The sequence below is a fragment of the Triturus cristatus genome, chromosome 12 (assembly GCF_964204655.1).
Source record: "Triturus cristatus chromosome 12, aTriCri1.1, whole genome shotgun sequence".
NCBI classification, from domain to species: Eukaryota; Metazoa; Chordata; class Amphibia; order Caudata; family Salamandridae; genus Triturus; species Triturus cristatus.
The window spans coordinates 832,354,320-832,368,580 of record NC_140595.1 but is presented as its reverse complement, the minus strand read 5'-3'; the positions used below and the strand labels follow the sequence as shown (position 1 = coordinate 832,368,580).

At 45.6% G+C, this 14,261-nt stretch overlaps 1 protein-coding gene across 1 annotated transcript in view; it reads right to left on the bottom strand.

The window, feature by feature from the left end:
- PCOLCE (procollagen C-endopeptidase enhancer) overlaps window positions 1–14,261 on the bottom strand; it is a 247,161-nt gene that overhangs the window by 66,377 nt on the left and 166,523 nt on the right. Inside the window, exon 3 of the mRNA XM_085639797.1 lies at window positions 4,261–4,519. Coding sequence (XP_085495923.1) covers window positions 4,261–4,519 — 259 coding nt within the window. The remainder of the gene's footprint in view (window positions 1–4,260; window positions 4,520–14,261) is intronic.

Genomic DNA, 14,261 nt, shown 5'->3' with positions numbered 1-14,261 from the left:
TCAACCTTTCGTTTCTCCTCTTTCTACTTCCCCACATTGCATCCTTCCTCAACATTCCAAAAACTCCTGCATGAACATAGCCTGATATATAGCTAGGGGTTATTTTTTGCCCTGCCTTTATCTCCGTACTGTTCCTCCTGTGCAGGTCTTACTGGCTTTGCATGTGTCCTACTGTATCACATGCCGGCCTGCCTTACTCTCTACAATCCTTTAGAAAAACTAACTGTAACCCTCCTTGCAAATCATGAACTCCTGAGTAACCATTTGGTGCAAGAGCAACATCTTTCTAACCTCTCTACTCATTCTACTGTCATGAATCACAATTCTCATTCTGTTTACCTTCTTCTTGCTATCTCACAATATCTCCACCCTATTTCCTTACCCCTCTTTTTCAACTTGCATGAGCTCACTCTGATAATTACACCTAACTCCTTTTAACTTAATATGTCACCTAAGACTAACCCAATAACCCAATAATCTGCAACAATTATTAATAGCCACTCAACCACAAACTTTGAACCAGGGTGTTGTGTGCTACCCCTGTCAAGTACCTCAAGCCTTCATCTGAGGTTGTGAACACTGATATGCAATTAAAGTACCATGGTCAAACTGTTTGAGATGGTATTTATTGTCTTATGGAATGATAACACTTTGTGGCAAGGATGTATTTGGTTTAGAGAGGATTTTAACATAGCAAATAAAGGATTATTTAGTTAGATAATCACAAAACAAACCTTGCATTTTGTAATGGTTACTGACATCACATAATTAAGAACAGTCATTTATTGACCAAAAACCAATTGTGAAGACGACTCATTATGCAGTTGCCATGCTGAGGTTAAGCCAGTCGTGCAAAGCGGCTAACTAGGTGACACGCCATTCATTTGCCCACTCTTGCTCTTCTGCCCAGCGCGAGCCAGCCAACCAACTATCCAGCCTGTACATCTGCAAAGTGTTAGCCAGCCAATCAACTGCTCAGACCTGCACCGCGGCTCATCACAAGTTAGCCAACCAACTACCCAACCTGTACTTCTGCAAAGTGTTAGCCAGCCAGTCAACTGCTCAGACCTGCACCGCTGCTCATCATAAGTTAGCCAACCACTTGCCAGTCCCTGCAAGAGCTGGACAAACATCATCTTAGTTTAGCACAAATGCCCACTTTAAGCCAGCTAAACAGCTGCCATAACGTTGCACCTCTGCTCAGCCCATGCTGATTAAAGAAATTGGCTAGCCCTCCACCTCTGCCTGGTATAAGATTGAAAATCGACTGCGGTAACCAGAGCCTCCACCCCGGAGTAGATAGCCAGCCTACTTCTCAAAGTAACACGTTCAGTGAGTTTGAACAGACCAGCCAAGAGTAGCGTCCGTAGATTTCTACTCGGCCAAAGCCAGACAACCTTGTCTACTCAAACCTACACCAACAGTCAACATTCGTCAGCCAAAGAATGATCCAACTCAATTTCCCTGCCCAAGGGGAGCCAACCAAATACCTTCCAAAACTGCTCCACCACACAGCATGAGCTACCCAATCAAAGCCCACAGCCCGCTGCTGTGCTCAGCACTAGTTGACCCGAAACCTGCCTGACTCTTCTTTTCCTCCCACCTTAAGCCAGCCGTCAACCACCTGCATGACAGCTCACCTCAATCCTGTGTGAGCCAGAAATGGAATTACCCAACCGCACACCTTCTTTCAGCACAAGCTAGTCAACTGACTTGAGTCCAAAACGAACCAACACTGCTCCTGCACCTGGGGGAGCCAGCCAAACAATTATACAGCCAGCTCCTCCTGCCAGTGCAAGCTTGCCAAAAGCCTGGCCTAAATTGCACTTCTACCTAGCACCAGCTACACAGCCGTACTTCCAACCCATATCTCTGCACAGTGTGAGATGGCCAACCAACTCATTCTTCATGTTTGCCAAAAAGAATCCAGCCAATCTGATGCCCAGTCCTGCACCGCTGCAAAAAATGAGCCCATCAACCTTATTCCCCCAGAGTGAGCTCCCTAAACACCTGCCCAATTCACACATCTTCTCCCATATATGAGCTGCCAACCTTCTGACCCTCCACCATAAGCCAGTCAGTTAGCAGCCTACTCCCATCCCTTGAGAGCTGGCAAAGCACTTGCCCGTCCTTCGCCTCTACTCCGTATGCACCATCCAACCACCTTTCCAGCCTCTCACTCTGCATGAACCAAATAACTGTGCATGCCAGCACCTCACCGAGGGCCAGCTGGCCGAATCACCTTTTCAACCTTCAGCGTCTACTAATCAAGGACCTGTCAACTAGCTGCCCTATCCTCAAACTCTGACCACTGTGAACTAGCCAGCCAACTTCCCATACAGCCTCCAGCACATGCCAGCCAAGTAGCTACTCACCCTGCATTCCTGCCACTCCTGCCCAGCATGAGCCACGTTGAAGCAGAGAGAAAAGGTGTTGTTTGTACTCACCATCCCAGTAGTTCCAACTCCCCCAGAACATCCAGCAGTCTATGTGTGGGGCTCCCCCAGCACTCCTCACACCGAGACGCCCTGCAAAATGCCCTGGAAATTGGGACATGGCCGAAGATGCTGCAGAACCGGTGGATCTCCCGGCCAGTAAATTCTCTGCTTATAGTTTTTTTTGGGTTTTTTTTTCCAAAAAGAGGATATCCCACCCGCCGAAACGTGTGTACCAAAGAAATTCAGGGAAAGGTTTACAGATCTGCAAGACCATAACATCAGAACAAGATGGAGAAACTCAAATGCAGACAATTCTCTGTAAGAGGCAGGCTGTTCAGGAAGCAAAGGGCACCCTGGCATGATCTATGAAGAATTCAGACTGAGAAAATATTGAATGAACAACCACGGTCATGCAAACTCACCTACCTGGTCCACTCTGAGCACCAGTCATTTCATACCTGGTTGGAGCTCCTAAGCGGTATGTCATGCAGGCTATATTTTCAACGAGCAATAGTTTCATTCAGATAGGGACATGTTTCTGAACAGGAGAGGAGAGATCACAAGGCAGGAATATGTTGATTCATGTCACTCTGGAAGTCATCCATAAAGCCGATGACATCTTGGAGCCTTGTACGAGACACACGTCAGAATGATAAAAAGGTACTGATATTCTCAGTTACATTCTGATAATGAGCCAAGCACAGGTCCATCTTTTCGGCATCTAGATGAGTTTCCCCAACACTGAGCACTGTTTTGACCAATGAAAATTAGTCGGTTCTGCTACTAGAATCTGGATTATTTAGGAATATTGGTGACAGCATTAGATTTCGATTCCTTAAACAAATCTTGTATGGGAACTCAGGTTTCTTTTTTGTCAAACCATTGTAAACAGGAGTAAGGGCGTTCTTAAAATACTCATGTACCTGGTTAAAATACTCATGCACCTGGCCAGTGCTAAACATGAGTCAATCAATCAATCAACCATTTGTAAAGCGCAGCACTGTCACCCCGGGGGTATCTGGGCGCTGTAAAATGGATAGTTTCTGACCAGGTTGCCGAATGACCCTGATTCCATCTGAGTCATAGTGTCTTTGTGACTGTTTTGGGTCAGTATGTCAGATGGCAGTAGGGTGGCCAAAAAGTCTTCTGTGTGCTGACAGGAGTGTATTGCATAGTTTAGACAAGTTTGTTCTTGGCACTCGCTTTTGTGTTTCTAAGCTTTTTCACAGTCACACTTCGATGTTCTCTTGGATAATTAAGGGCTTGATTTAGATCTGGACGGATGGGTTACTCCTTCACAATGGTGACGGTTATCCCGTCTGCCGAATATAAACCCATTATATCCTATGGAATTTATATTTCAGCGGGTGGTATATCCAGCACCATTGGGATGGAGTAACCCATCCGCCGAGATCTAAATCAGGCCCGAAGTCTTTATATCATTGAACCTATGCACTTTGTTCTACACTAAGCTTATGGCATGTCCTGTTGGTGCTATTGTGAGCTGGGAATTCATCTCATATATTTAAACTGTTTCGAGTACTCGTCAGAGCACTACCTTCTGCCTATTTCCTGCCCAAGTGAGAGGCCATATACATGTCTGTAGCTGGTCTTTTGAGGATTTGTGTAAATAGCTTTTATAAGAGTGACCTTTGCTTGGTACAAAAACTAGTCTGCATGGAAAATCAAGCTGCAAAAATATTCTTGTTTTTTTCATATCCTTTCCTTCAATATTTGTCTTCCATATTTCCTGTGTTTTCCTGCCTCACTGTCGACCGCTCTCGATGGGCCCAGAATGGAGGATGAATGGATGATGGCTTACCATCGACATGGGGTATGCCAGCGCTGTACCACACCAGGAAGCCTCTGCCGCCAGTCCCCTCGTCGGACACCATCTCTAGCATCATTTTATTGCTGGTGGACAGTATGGCACCGGGACGGAAGGTACCGCAGAAGCGGCCCAGTCGCTGCGTGATGGTGGAGTGCCCGTTGTAGACATCCAGGTAGTCATAGCGACATATGGGGTCAGACTCCAAGTCGAATACACGGAAAGACAGCATGACCACCTGCCCCTCGGGTACCTGCAGGAAAGAAGAAAAGCAGATAAGGCTACAACGAAACGAAAGGAAGAACATGGTTTTGTCTACAGACACTGTGATTTTATATATACAGGTGTCCTTGCGTAACAGGTCAGTAATATGTGCATGCTCCTTTCTAGGCCAGTCTACATGTACCATTGTAGGATGTGACTGCTGTGATCAGCTGGTTCCATTGAGTGAATGATGGATTGTGGCTGCTTTGGGTACGCCCTACACACAGGTATATTGTTACAAGCAGGAGGTTCCCGTGCATGCAAGCCGTGGCGGCGGGCGGTGCTGATGGCTGCATATCAGGCTCACGCGAGGTAATAAGCATTGGCCACTTACATGCTTAAGGTCAGTTACAAGGGTGAAGCTGTGCAACCCTGGGGGGCTGATTCTTAAACAGAATCAGAAATTCACTCTAGCTTTAGTGCCACAAAGTTTCTCATGAGTAGTTCTGTGATTTTTTGTGCTTTGTGAGTTCCATGTTACTCCCACTTGAGTGCATTTTTGCAGCATAAACGTAACCGGTGCAAATTGCGATTCTCCTATTACCATGACTAGAGAATTTGGATTTCATTAAAGACACGGAGGCTAACGTTATGCATATTTCTTTTAATGCAGTCTAAGCAGCCGCATACATCACAAAGTAGAAGGTTCCAGAACAGAACATTAGAAATAAATAATAGGCATGAGCTAACAACAATCTGCCTCTTTTAAATGTGGTGGAAGGGAAGAAGTGCACGAATCTTAATTTTCTAAACGAATCTCAGATGGTCAAGGCGAAGGAGAAGGGTAATCGGAGGAGGATCCAAACGAGAAAAGCCTTGAAATTATGGAAGGTTACCTGAAAAGAAAAAGAAGTAAATACCTCCAGAAAGGACACACTGTAAAAGTCAACAAGTTATAAAATGAATTATGAGACATTGTTAACAGAGGAAATAAACATGAGCATTTATTTAATATACGCATCAGCCATCCAAATTGAGGGATGGGTGGAATAATGTTAGACTCCGTGTCTTAAATTAAATCCATATTCTCTAGTCATGGTAATAGGAGAATCGCAATTTCATTACAAGAACGGAGGCTACATTATGCATGTTGGTAGCTTTGTAAGACTACATCAGACATGTGTTTGCAATAGTGTTGTGCAAAAGTGCTAGCATTTGACCAATCGGCAGCTTTGAGAATGTCATCCAATTTACCTCCAGACCAGAGAGATTTACTGGCCATAGCACCTCTAAGAGAGTGAGCTTGAAGTTTCTTTAAGTCGATACCTGCTAAAGTCATGACAATTTGAACCCATCTGGCAATAGAGGTTGAGGTTATACTTTTATGGGGTTTAACAAAGGATATAAGTAACTGGTTCACACCCTCGGCATGAAGAACAGACATTCTGCGCTCATATCCTCTCATGCAATCTACTACACAAAGTTTTGGGCATAAATCAAAACGAGGATAAAAGATTGAATCAGGCATAGTCTTAGTTCTTTTATATAACTCGAATTTGACACCAAACATGTTATAAGATCTATTGGTGATTACTAGGAATTAACATCAGAAACACTTCGGCAGAAGATTAGGCATAGCAGAGTTGCAAGCTTGATGGAAAGATTTTTCCTAGAGTTTTCGAGCCAGTTAGTGAAAAGATCTAGAATTAGTTTAACGTCCCAGAGACTCTCATATTTTGGTTTAGGAGGTCTTCTTAAATTAATGCTTTTCATTACAAACAATGACATTTTTACCTATCGTTTTACCATTGACAAGGACATGGCCAGCAGAGATAGCCGATCTATAGCAGTTGATAGTTCTATGGCTAAGACCTCTTTCAAATTGTTCAAGAAGGAAATTAACTATGTCAACAATAGGTGCTTCCAAGGAATCGAGGTTCCTCTCCACGCACCAACGTACCCAGATTCTCCATATGTTGTTATATCTGTAGTGAGTGCCTGGGGCCCAAGACTCTCCGAGGAGAGTTGCAGCCGTCGCCGAAAGCCTTGAGATTTCATTGGATCTCCTGAAACTCTACAGGCAAGAAGGGTTAAACTCCTGGTCTGAATTAGGGGGTGAACTCCTCCGTCTACGTCGGTAAGAAGATTCTCTTGGGTAGGAATTAAGAAGGGGGGTTGCAAGCTACTTCTAGAGTGGTGGGGTATCAGGCCTGGGATGGCCAGAAGGGAGTTATTAGGACAAGGAAGCACTGATCCTGTCTCACTTTCTGAAGAACTCTCTGAATCATGGCAAAGGGAGGGAATGCGTACACCTTGGCTACTTTCCAAGATTGTAGGAAGGCGTTGACTGCCAGAGCACCCGGGTCGGGCATCCAGTTGAAGTATTTCTCCAATTGAGAAGTTAGTCTGCTCGCAAAGAGGTCTATCTCTAGGGGTCCCCAAATCTTGTTCAAGGATCTGAATACGGAAACATTGAGTTTCCAATCACTGTGATCTAGCAAGAACCTCGAGTTCCAATCCGCAGAGATGTTCGTTTTCCCGGGGAGGTATTCCGCTCTGAGAGCGATCTTGTGTTCCAGACAGAACAGACAAAGTTTTTTGGCTAAGTTGGATAGGTCTGCGGATTTTGTACCTCCCAGACGATTTATATAGGCTACAGCGGACATGTTGTCCATCTTTAAGATGACTGATCTGCCTTGAAGACAATGTCTGAAGCTCATCAAGGCGTAAAGACCAGTTGTTAGTTCCAAGTAATTTATGTGGTGAGAGGACTCCTCTTGTGATCAGATACCACCGATGTTCTGGTTGAGAAGACAAGCTCCCCAGCCATGAAGGCTCGCGTTCGATTCTAAAACAAACTCTGGTATTGAACCAAAGATTGCTTTGCCATTCCATGCGTCTAGGTTCTCGAGCCACCAGGCTAGTTCCAATTTGGCTTCCTGATCTAGCGAAATGCGATCCCCATACCAAAGGCCAGATCTTAGGGCTCTCGCTTTTACCCTGTGGAGGGACAATAGTTTAGGGGGCCCGGAAAGATGGCTTGGATGGAGGCGGAGAGGAGACCCAGAAGTCTGGCTAGCTCCCTCAGAGATAGATTTTCTTGTTTCAGGATACGTCTTATTTCCTTCCTGTTAGACCTGCCAGTCCTCTGGCTGTCCCCTCCTCATTTTTTCTTCCTTTACCCTCTAATTTTTCTGTCCACTAGTTTTTTTGGTGTTGACTTAGAGGCTCTGGGCACCCCATTATCACTAATTGATGGTGTGGCGCAAGGTGCTTCCCAAAAATGGAGTGAGGGAGAGAGCTCTTCCACAAAATGGTGGCCGAAAACTGTCACCTCAGAACCTGGGCCATAGGCTGGCATGAGGAGTTCCAGAACCTTCTGGACCACTCTGGATAGTCAGGGCCCAGGCTATATATAGAGGTGAGTTGCGTCGGCCATTTTAGGTGGGGTAGAAGGTGTGAAGTGAGGTGGTCAGGAGCAAGGCACCTGAGTAGGGAGGTAGGTGCGCTGGAGGGGGGGAGAACTGACTGTTCTTAGGGCCTGCTTTTTCTCCCCCCACAGTTGATACTACCCCCTACCTCGTGACCTAGCCTTGCCTTCAACCTCTAACTCTGGGATCACGTTAACCGTCTGTGTTTCCCGCCTAGTCAGGACCCCTGAAGAGAACTGAGTGAGTGACCTTCACCGACCTTATCCACCATTTCCCTGACTTTGCTTAGCTGAGGCGACCCTGTGAGAGTAGGGGGCGCTGGGTGTCAAACTATTCACCATCCCTCAAACTGTAGGCCTGGCCTTAATTTCTACACCCCCCCATTGAGGAGATCCTGAAAGAACTCACCACTGTGGCCTGGGGGCCAGATAGATTGTCCCTGCAATTGCTGGGGCCCGTGGAGAAGCCCGGGGCCCTGTCGCTGACGTCACAGCTGAGTTTGCGTGGCCCCCAGGGCTGAGGAGGCCGCTAGAGTTCAGGGAGGGCCTTGTTAGGCCGAGCAGAATAATCGAGGCCGCGTAGGCCTGAAGCCGGTGTCTCCTGTCATCTGACGAGGGCGGACTGTCAAGCGCCGCCCCCGCCGCTTCACCACTCGCTGACTGGGCCGCGCCCCCGCAGCCCGCACTGTCATTGGCGGCTGCGCCCTGGCTGTGGTGCGTCGTCAGTGAGGAGCCTCGAGAGGTGTGACCGACCCGGACATCGCCGGGAAACCTGCACGGCTGACGGAGGATCTTCGCAAGGGCCGGTGAGGCCGAAGTCTGAGGTAAACCCTGGGGAGGAGGGCGGGCGGCCTGGGAGAAGCCCAGTGCACACCCCTCCCCCGGGGAATCCGATCGTCGGGCCTGCTTGGCCCTGCAACTACCCCGGAGTGGGGAAGCGGTCGAACAATGGCCCAGTGAATTCGTGCCAGTGTAAAACTAAACTTTGGCCCCCAGAGTGGAAATAACTGCCTCCCCAGTCAACATGAGTCCCCTACGGAGGTAGCCAGTTCAATGCTCAGCGCTTGGTCCCCTTGATGAAAAGCATAAGTGAAGCGCTATATTTAATGACTCTACTCAAAGTACTATGTGATCGCTAAGAGAAACGCTATATTTAATGTCTCTACTTGAAGTGCTATGTGATCCATAAGTGAAGCGCTATATTTAATGACTCTACTCAAAGTACTATGTGATCGCTAAGAGAAATGCTATATTTAATGTCTCTACTTGAAGTGCTATGTGATCCATAAGTGAAGCGCTATAGTTAATGACTCTACTCAAAGTACTATGTGATTGCCAAGTAAAGCGCTATGTCTAAAGACTCTATTTAAAGTGGTAGGAAATCGCTATGTGAAGTGCTATGTTTAGACACTCTATTTAAGGCGCAATGAAATCGCTATAGGTAGTGCTATATTTAATGTCTCTATCCAAAGCACTATTGAATTGGCAGTACTGTGATTGATCATCAGGTGGCGTGCTTGATTTCGTAACAGATTTAAAATGTCTATGCAATGCCAATCTGGTCACGAAGAAATGTTTAGACCCTAATGTGAAGCGGATAAAAGCTAATTAGGGCCATTTGAAAGGAAAGGAAAAGAATGATAAAAGAGAAGATAAAGCTTTTCTAATTTCTCTAAATTCCTTGGCGTAGTGTCGTTTTTAGTGGTGGTACGCTGGAGTGCTGAGTTGAGTGGAATGCAAGCACGACATAATACTCCGGAATGAAGCCTTATCACCTGAGCCAAGCTACCAAAGGTCTTTAGGTCCAACACTTCCTGATTTTGGTTATTTTCTTGGAAGGGAGTAAAAGGAGACTTCTCGATGTATCTACCGTGAAACCTAGGAACTTCAGAGTTCTGGAAGGAGTCAAAATAATTTTTCTTTGTTTTTGATGAAGCCTAAGCTTTGTAGGAGGTCCTTAACAGTCTTCAGGTCTTGGACTATTTGTGAAAGGTCTTGGGACATTATAAGGATGTCGTATAAGTATATGATCATGCAAATACCTCTTTCTCTTAGGGATGAGGCGATTGCTCTCATGACCTTGGTGAAACACCAAGGGGCAGAAGAATGTCCGAAAGGAAGAGCTTGGAATTTGTATAGGTGGTTTTTCCACATGAATTGGAGAAAGGGTTGGCGGATTGTGGCCATTGAGATGGTGAAATAAGCGTCTTTCAAGTCCAGATTGACTAGCCAGTCTCCCTCAAATAGTAGATCTCTCAGAAGGTGGATGCCCTCAATCTTAAGTGTCTGTAAACCAAATATTTGTTTAGTTCTCTTAAGTATATGACAGCTCTCCAACCCTTGTCCTTTTTTTTCACAAGAAAGAGTGTGCTTATAAATCTTAACGCTTCCAACGGGATCTCTATTATTGCTCCTTTCTGAAGCATGGAGTAGATCTCCTCCGCTACTATTTTTTGTTGATCTAGAGAGAGAGGCATGTCTCTCGGGAAAGTGGTTTGTATAGGTGTTTGTGTAATATCTATCATAAATCCCCTGACGGTGTTTAAAACCCAAGGGTCTTGAGTGATCAATCTCCAATTCTAATAAAAGTATTTGAGTCTGCCTCCCACTCTTTGGGGGAAACAAGGGGAAGGAGGGGGGAAGAGTACCCACTTGTAGGGTTGTTGGAGTTGGTGGTTCCGCGGGATCTAAACCCTCTGCTGCGGGGTCCTCTCCCTCTCTGGGTGTAGAATTGAGGTGCGTTGTACTGCTGGTACCCTCTACCGTAGCCACGGGATCTCGAATAGGGCCTTTGATTAAAGCGGCTGGAAGAGAGGCCCCTTCTTCCAGCCCAGCCAAAAAGGTTAGGATTAAACACTCTGCGCATATTTTGTTGGGCCTTATCCAAGGCAGTGAATGTAGACACGTACTTCCCCAAGGATTTAATAAGATCTTTTGAGGGCTCTCTGTCTGCCATATCACTGAGTTTGGGATTTATTTTGGTCAGAACAACTTCGTCTTTCGGCGTTGAGGCTTGTGTTTGCATTGTCCAGAAGTATCAGTGCCCTTTGGCTCCAGCCTCTGATCAGATCGGTGTTAAGAGGTGTGCCATTGATGTGACTTTCCTCAGCGGAATCTATGATTCTGGCTAACGGTCCAAGTACGTCGAGGATAAGGTCTTGGCACCGTTTCAGGGATCTTTCCATCCCTTTCCTTGGATCTCGTCCAAGTTTGAAGAGGAATTTAATCGGCTCGGGGTCCAAGTTTGGGGTATGGCAGGTCTTGTTCTCGATAGATGGTCTAGAGCATTCGGCTCTAAGAATGTTACGAGTGTCCCTCTCTAAGAGGTTTCTAACCCATTTTTTGATTAATTTTGCAACGTGGTCTTGAGGAGACCACTCAGAACTTCTGGGGTGTTTGAGGTTTAATGGGCAAAACATTTCTTCCCCCAAGGGGTCAAGGATATTGTCCTTTGAGGATGATGGGAGTTCCTCCTCCGGACTGTAAACTTTTTGATCGTCCTCCTCAAGATCTAGGACATACTCATCCGGAATATCTGAGGATTGATCATCATTAAACTCGTTGTCTCCCATATTGTAGTGAGCACTGTGATATTTTGTGCCGATAGGGACAGATGTTGTGTGCCGCCAAGGACACCCTAGTAAGTCGTGCCGCTAGGGACATCCAGGGAGTTCGAGGTGCTAAGACCTCTCAGATTTGATGAGGACCTCCCATAGTGCTCTTAGGGGTCACTTAATCAACATTTTTACTTTTCTTTAATCTTTTGCCCCTTAATGCGGTGATATCATCAGAGTAGTGTGGGTTCAAAATTTCTGGGAACTCGTCCTCCTCAATGGGGAGTGACCTTTTAGAGGACATGACCTAAGTCAAGGTTTCAATCATTCAGGACCTCATCTCCTTATGTAGCATTTTTTTAAGGGCTTCATTATCAATATTAGGAGTAGGGGCAGAAGCGTCATCTGAATCAGCCATGGCGCAGATAGGGAGATTAGGTACAAATTGGATTTGGCAAAGGTGCTTTGTAAAACACCAACGTAAGGGGAGAGAGAGGGTGTATCTGTTTATGATTTAAATAGGTAATAAAGGAGATATCTCCTCTCTTTTTTTATAGTAATAATACCATTAGATGGTATATATTTGCCAAAGTAACGTTTCTTCCCTCTTTATATATATATATTTTTTTAGACAGGATCGTTAATTCTGATCCTTAAATCTAGTACTTGCGCTTGAGTAGCGTTGTGGGCAGCAGCTGATCACAAACAGAAGTCGAGTAACTGACAGACTTCTGCTCGAGCGACCAGCCGCTGCCCGTTGTCATGGGGATGAGCGCGATCCAGTAAGCGGCAGGCTGTAAGGCCAGGAACGCAGAGAATAAAGGTTCCTGGCAACGGGAGGACGTAGCGCTCCCATTGCCAAGGAATTTTTCTCTAATGCTTAACACGATGCAGTGTCGCGCTGGAGCTCGCAGCCTGCATCGGGGAGAGAGGTAAATTGAGATGCTCTTGTTATTGTTCAAAACGGGCCTAAAATCTTATCAAACATTAGCGATGGAGTTAGTTACATCGCTCCAAATTTTAAAATGACTAAATTCCTGAAAAAAAAAATTGTGGAATAAAACGGGCAAAACGTACTCGCAAGGTTATAAGTAAAACAGGCAATACAATACTTACCAGATATATACCTGAGGAATCATCGTAATGGGGATTAAAAAAGGCATAACGCCGGGTGTTAGTTGAGAAGGGGATGTCTAGGGGTAGAAATTATGCAAAAGAGGGTGGAGAGGGGATCACCATAGATTGGAGATCGGTGTAGAGGCAGGGGTGGGGTTAAGCCACGAGAAAATAACTAAAGGCAAAAGGATAATTATAGGCAAATAGTAAAAGAAAAGTCAACTTATCTGCTCGGAGCTGCATTTAAAAGAGGCTGATTGTTGTTGGCTCATGCCTATTATTTATTTCTAATGTTCTGTTCTGGAACCTTCTACTTTGTGATGTATGCAGCTGCTTGGACTGCATTAAAAGAAATGTGCATAATGTTAGCCTCCGTTCTTGTAATGAAATCTGTGCACGAGTCATGTGCTTCACAATAGCGTTTAAAACAAAATGCTCATAGATAAAATCCTTCCCATGCACTCTCACCAATGTTGGGGGTTTCCTTTCTCCTTATCCTATGTCACCCCTGATTGAATGACAAAGTGTGGGATAGGAAAGAGGGTTGGAGGAGACCTGAACCCATTGGACTGAAACTGACACCCTGGAAGCATATAGGGTGTGAAGCCGGACATTATAAGGTGAGTTGACCTCCCTAATCTGCATAAGTGCAGCTCTCTAGGCCCAGCTTTGGAGAAAGCGTAAAGCACATTGTGTAGACGGTTCATGCCCAAGTTTGCACCCTGCAGAGCTGCAGAGACTGTTGCTGCAAACTACACTCAGCTCCTCTCCCATATATAAGGAGAGAGGTCCAAGCTCTGCACTTCCGCTGTCCTCAGCACGTGTAAAGTTTAAGGCTCGCTCCACCCATTGGCAAATTCACGGCTCTCAGTAAGGCCTGTGCAAACAATTTACTATGCAAATGTATTCTCTTGAGAAACCCCTATATTTTGATTAGCTGTATTATTACGACATTTCTGTTCTGTTGACATAATTTTCACTTGCAAAAGCTTTGTTTGAGCAGATAATGCCTGTGAGAACTGGAAACTCAAAGCGTGTGGTGGCTGCAAGTGCGCCGCAAACAACATTCAGTGCGTGACTTGTGAAACTGTGGCCCAGATGTACTATGATTTTGCATCAGGGTTGCGTCACTTTTGTGGCACAGCCCCGAAAAAAATCCTTTTTGGCATTTACTAAGCCACACAAAGCCACTTTGCATGGTTTAGTAACTACAGTGTAACACAAGGCAGATGCGCTGCCTTGCATTATTTTGCACCAGGTACGCGTTCCACGGGTGGAGCATAGGCGTTCCCCTGCATCCATTAATGTTTTTTGACACAAACCCAGATTTACAAAGACTTCCAAACCTGGTTTATGCAAAAATGGTGCACCTACCTAGCAGAGGCGTAACGAGGAGAAATATTTTTATTTCTCCTTGTTACTTTCTCTTTCCATGAAAGACAAATATGCGTCTTTGAATAGTTTTTGTGCGGTAAGGTGTCCCTTCTTGCATAAAAGCAACCCTGCCCTTAACGAAGGCACCATTAGACAATGGTGCCTGCGTTGGCGCACGTGGCACACAGTGCGCCAGCGCACGGAGGGAGCAGAAAGGCTCTCTGTCTTTGTAAATATGGGGCATTTCTGCTCTCTCCCTTTCACGCAGCGCAGCCAGTTATCTTGCTGCACCGTGTTGCGTGAAATAATAATAAACA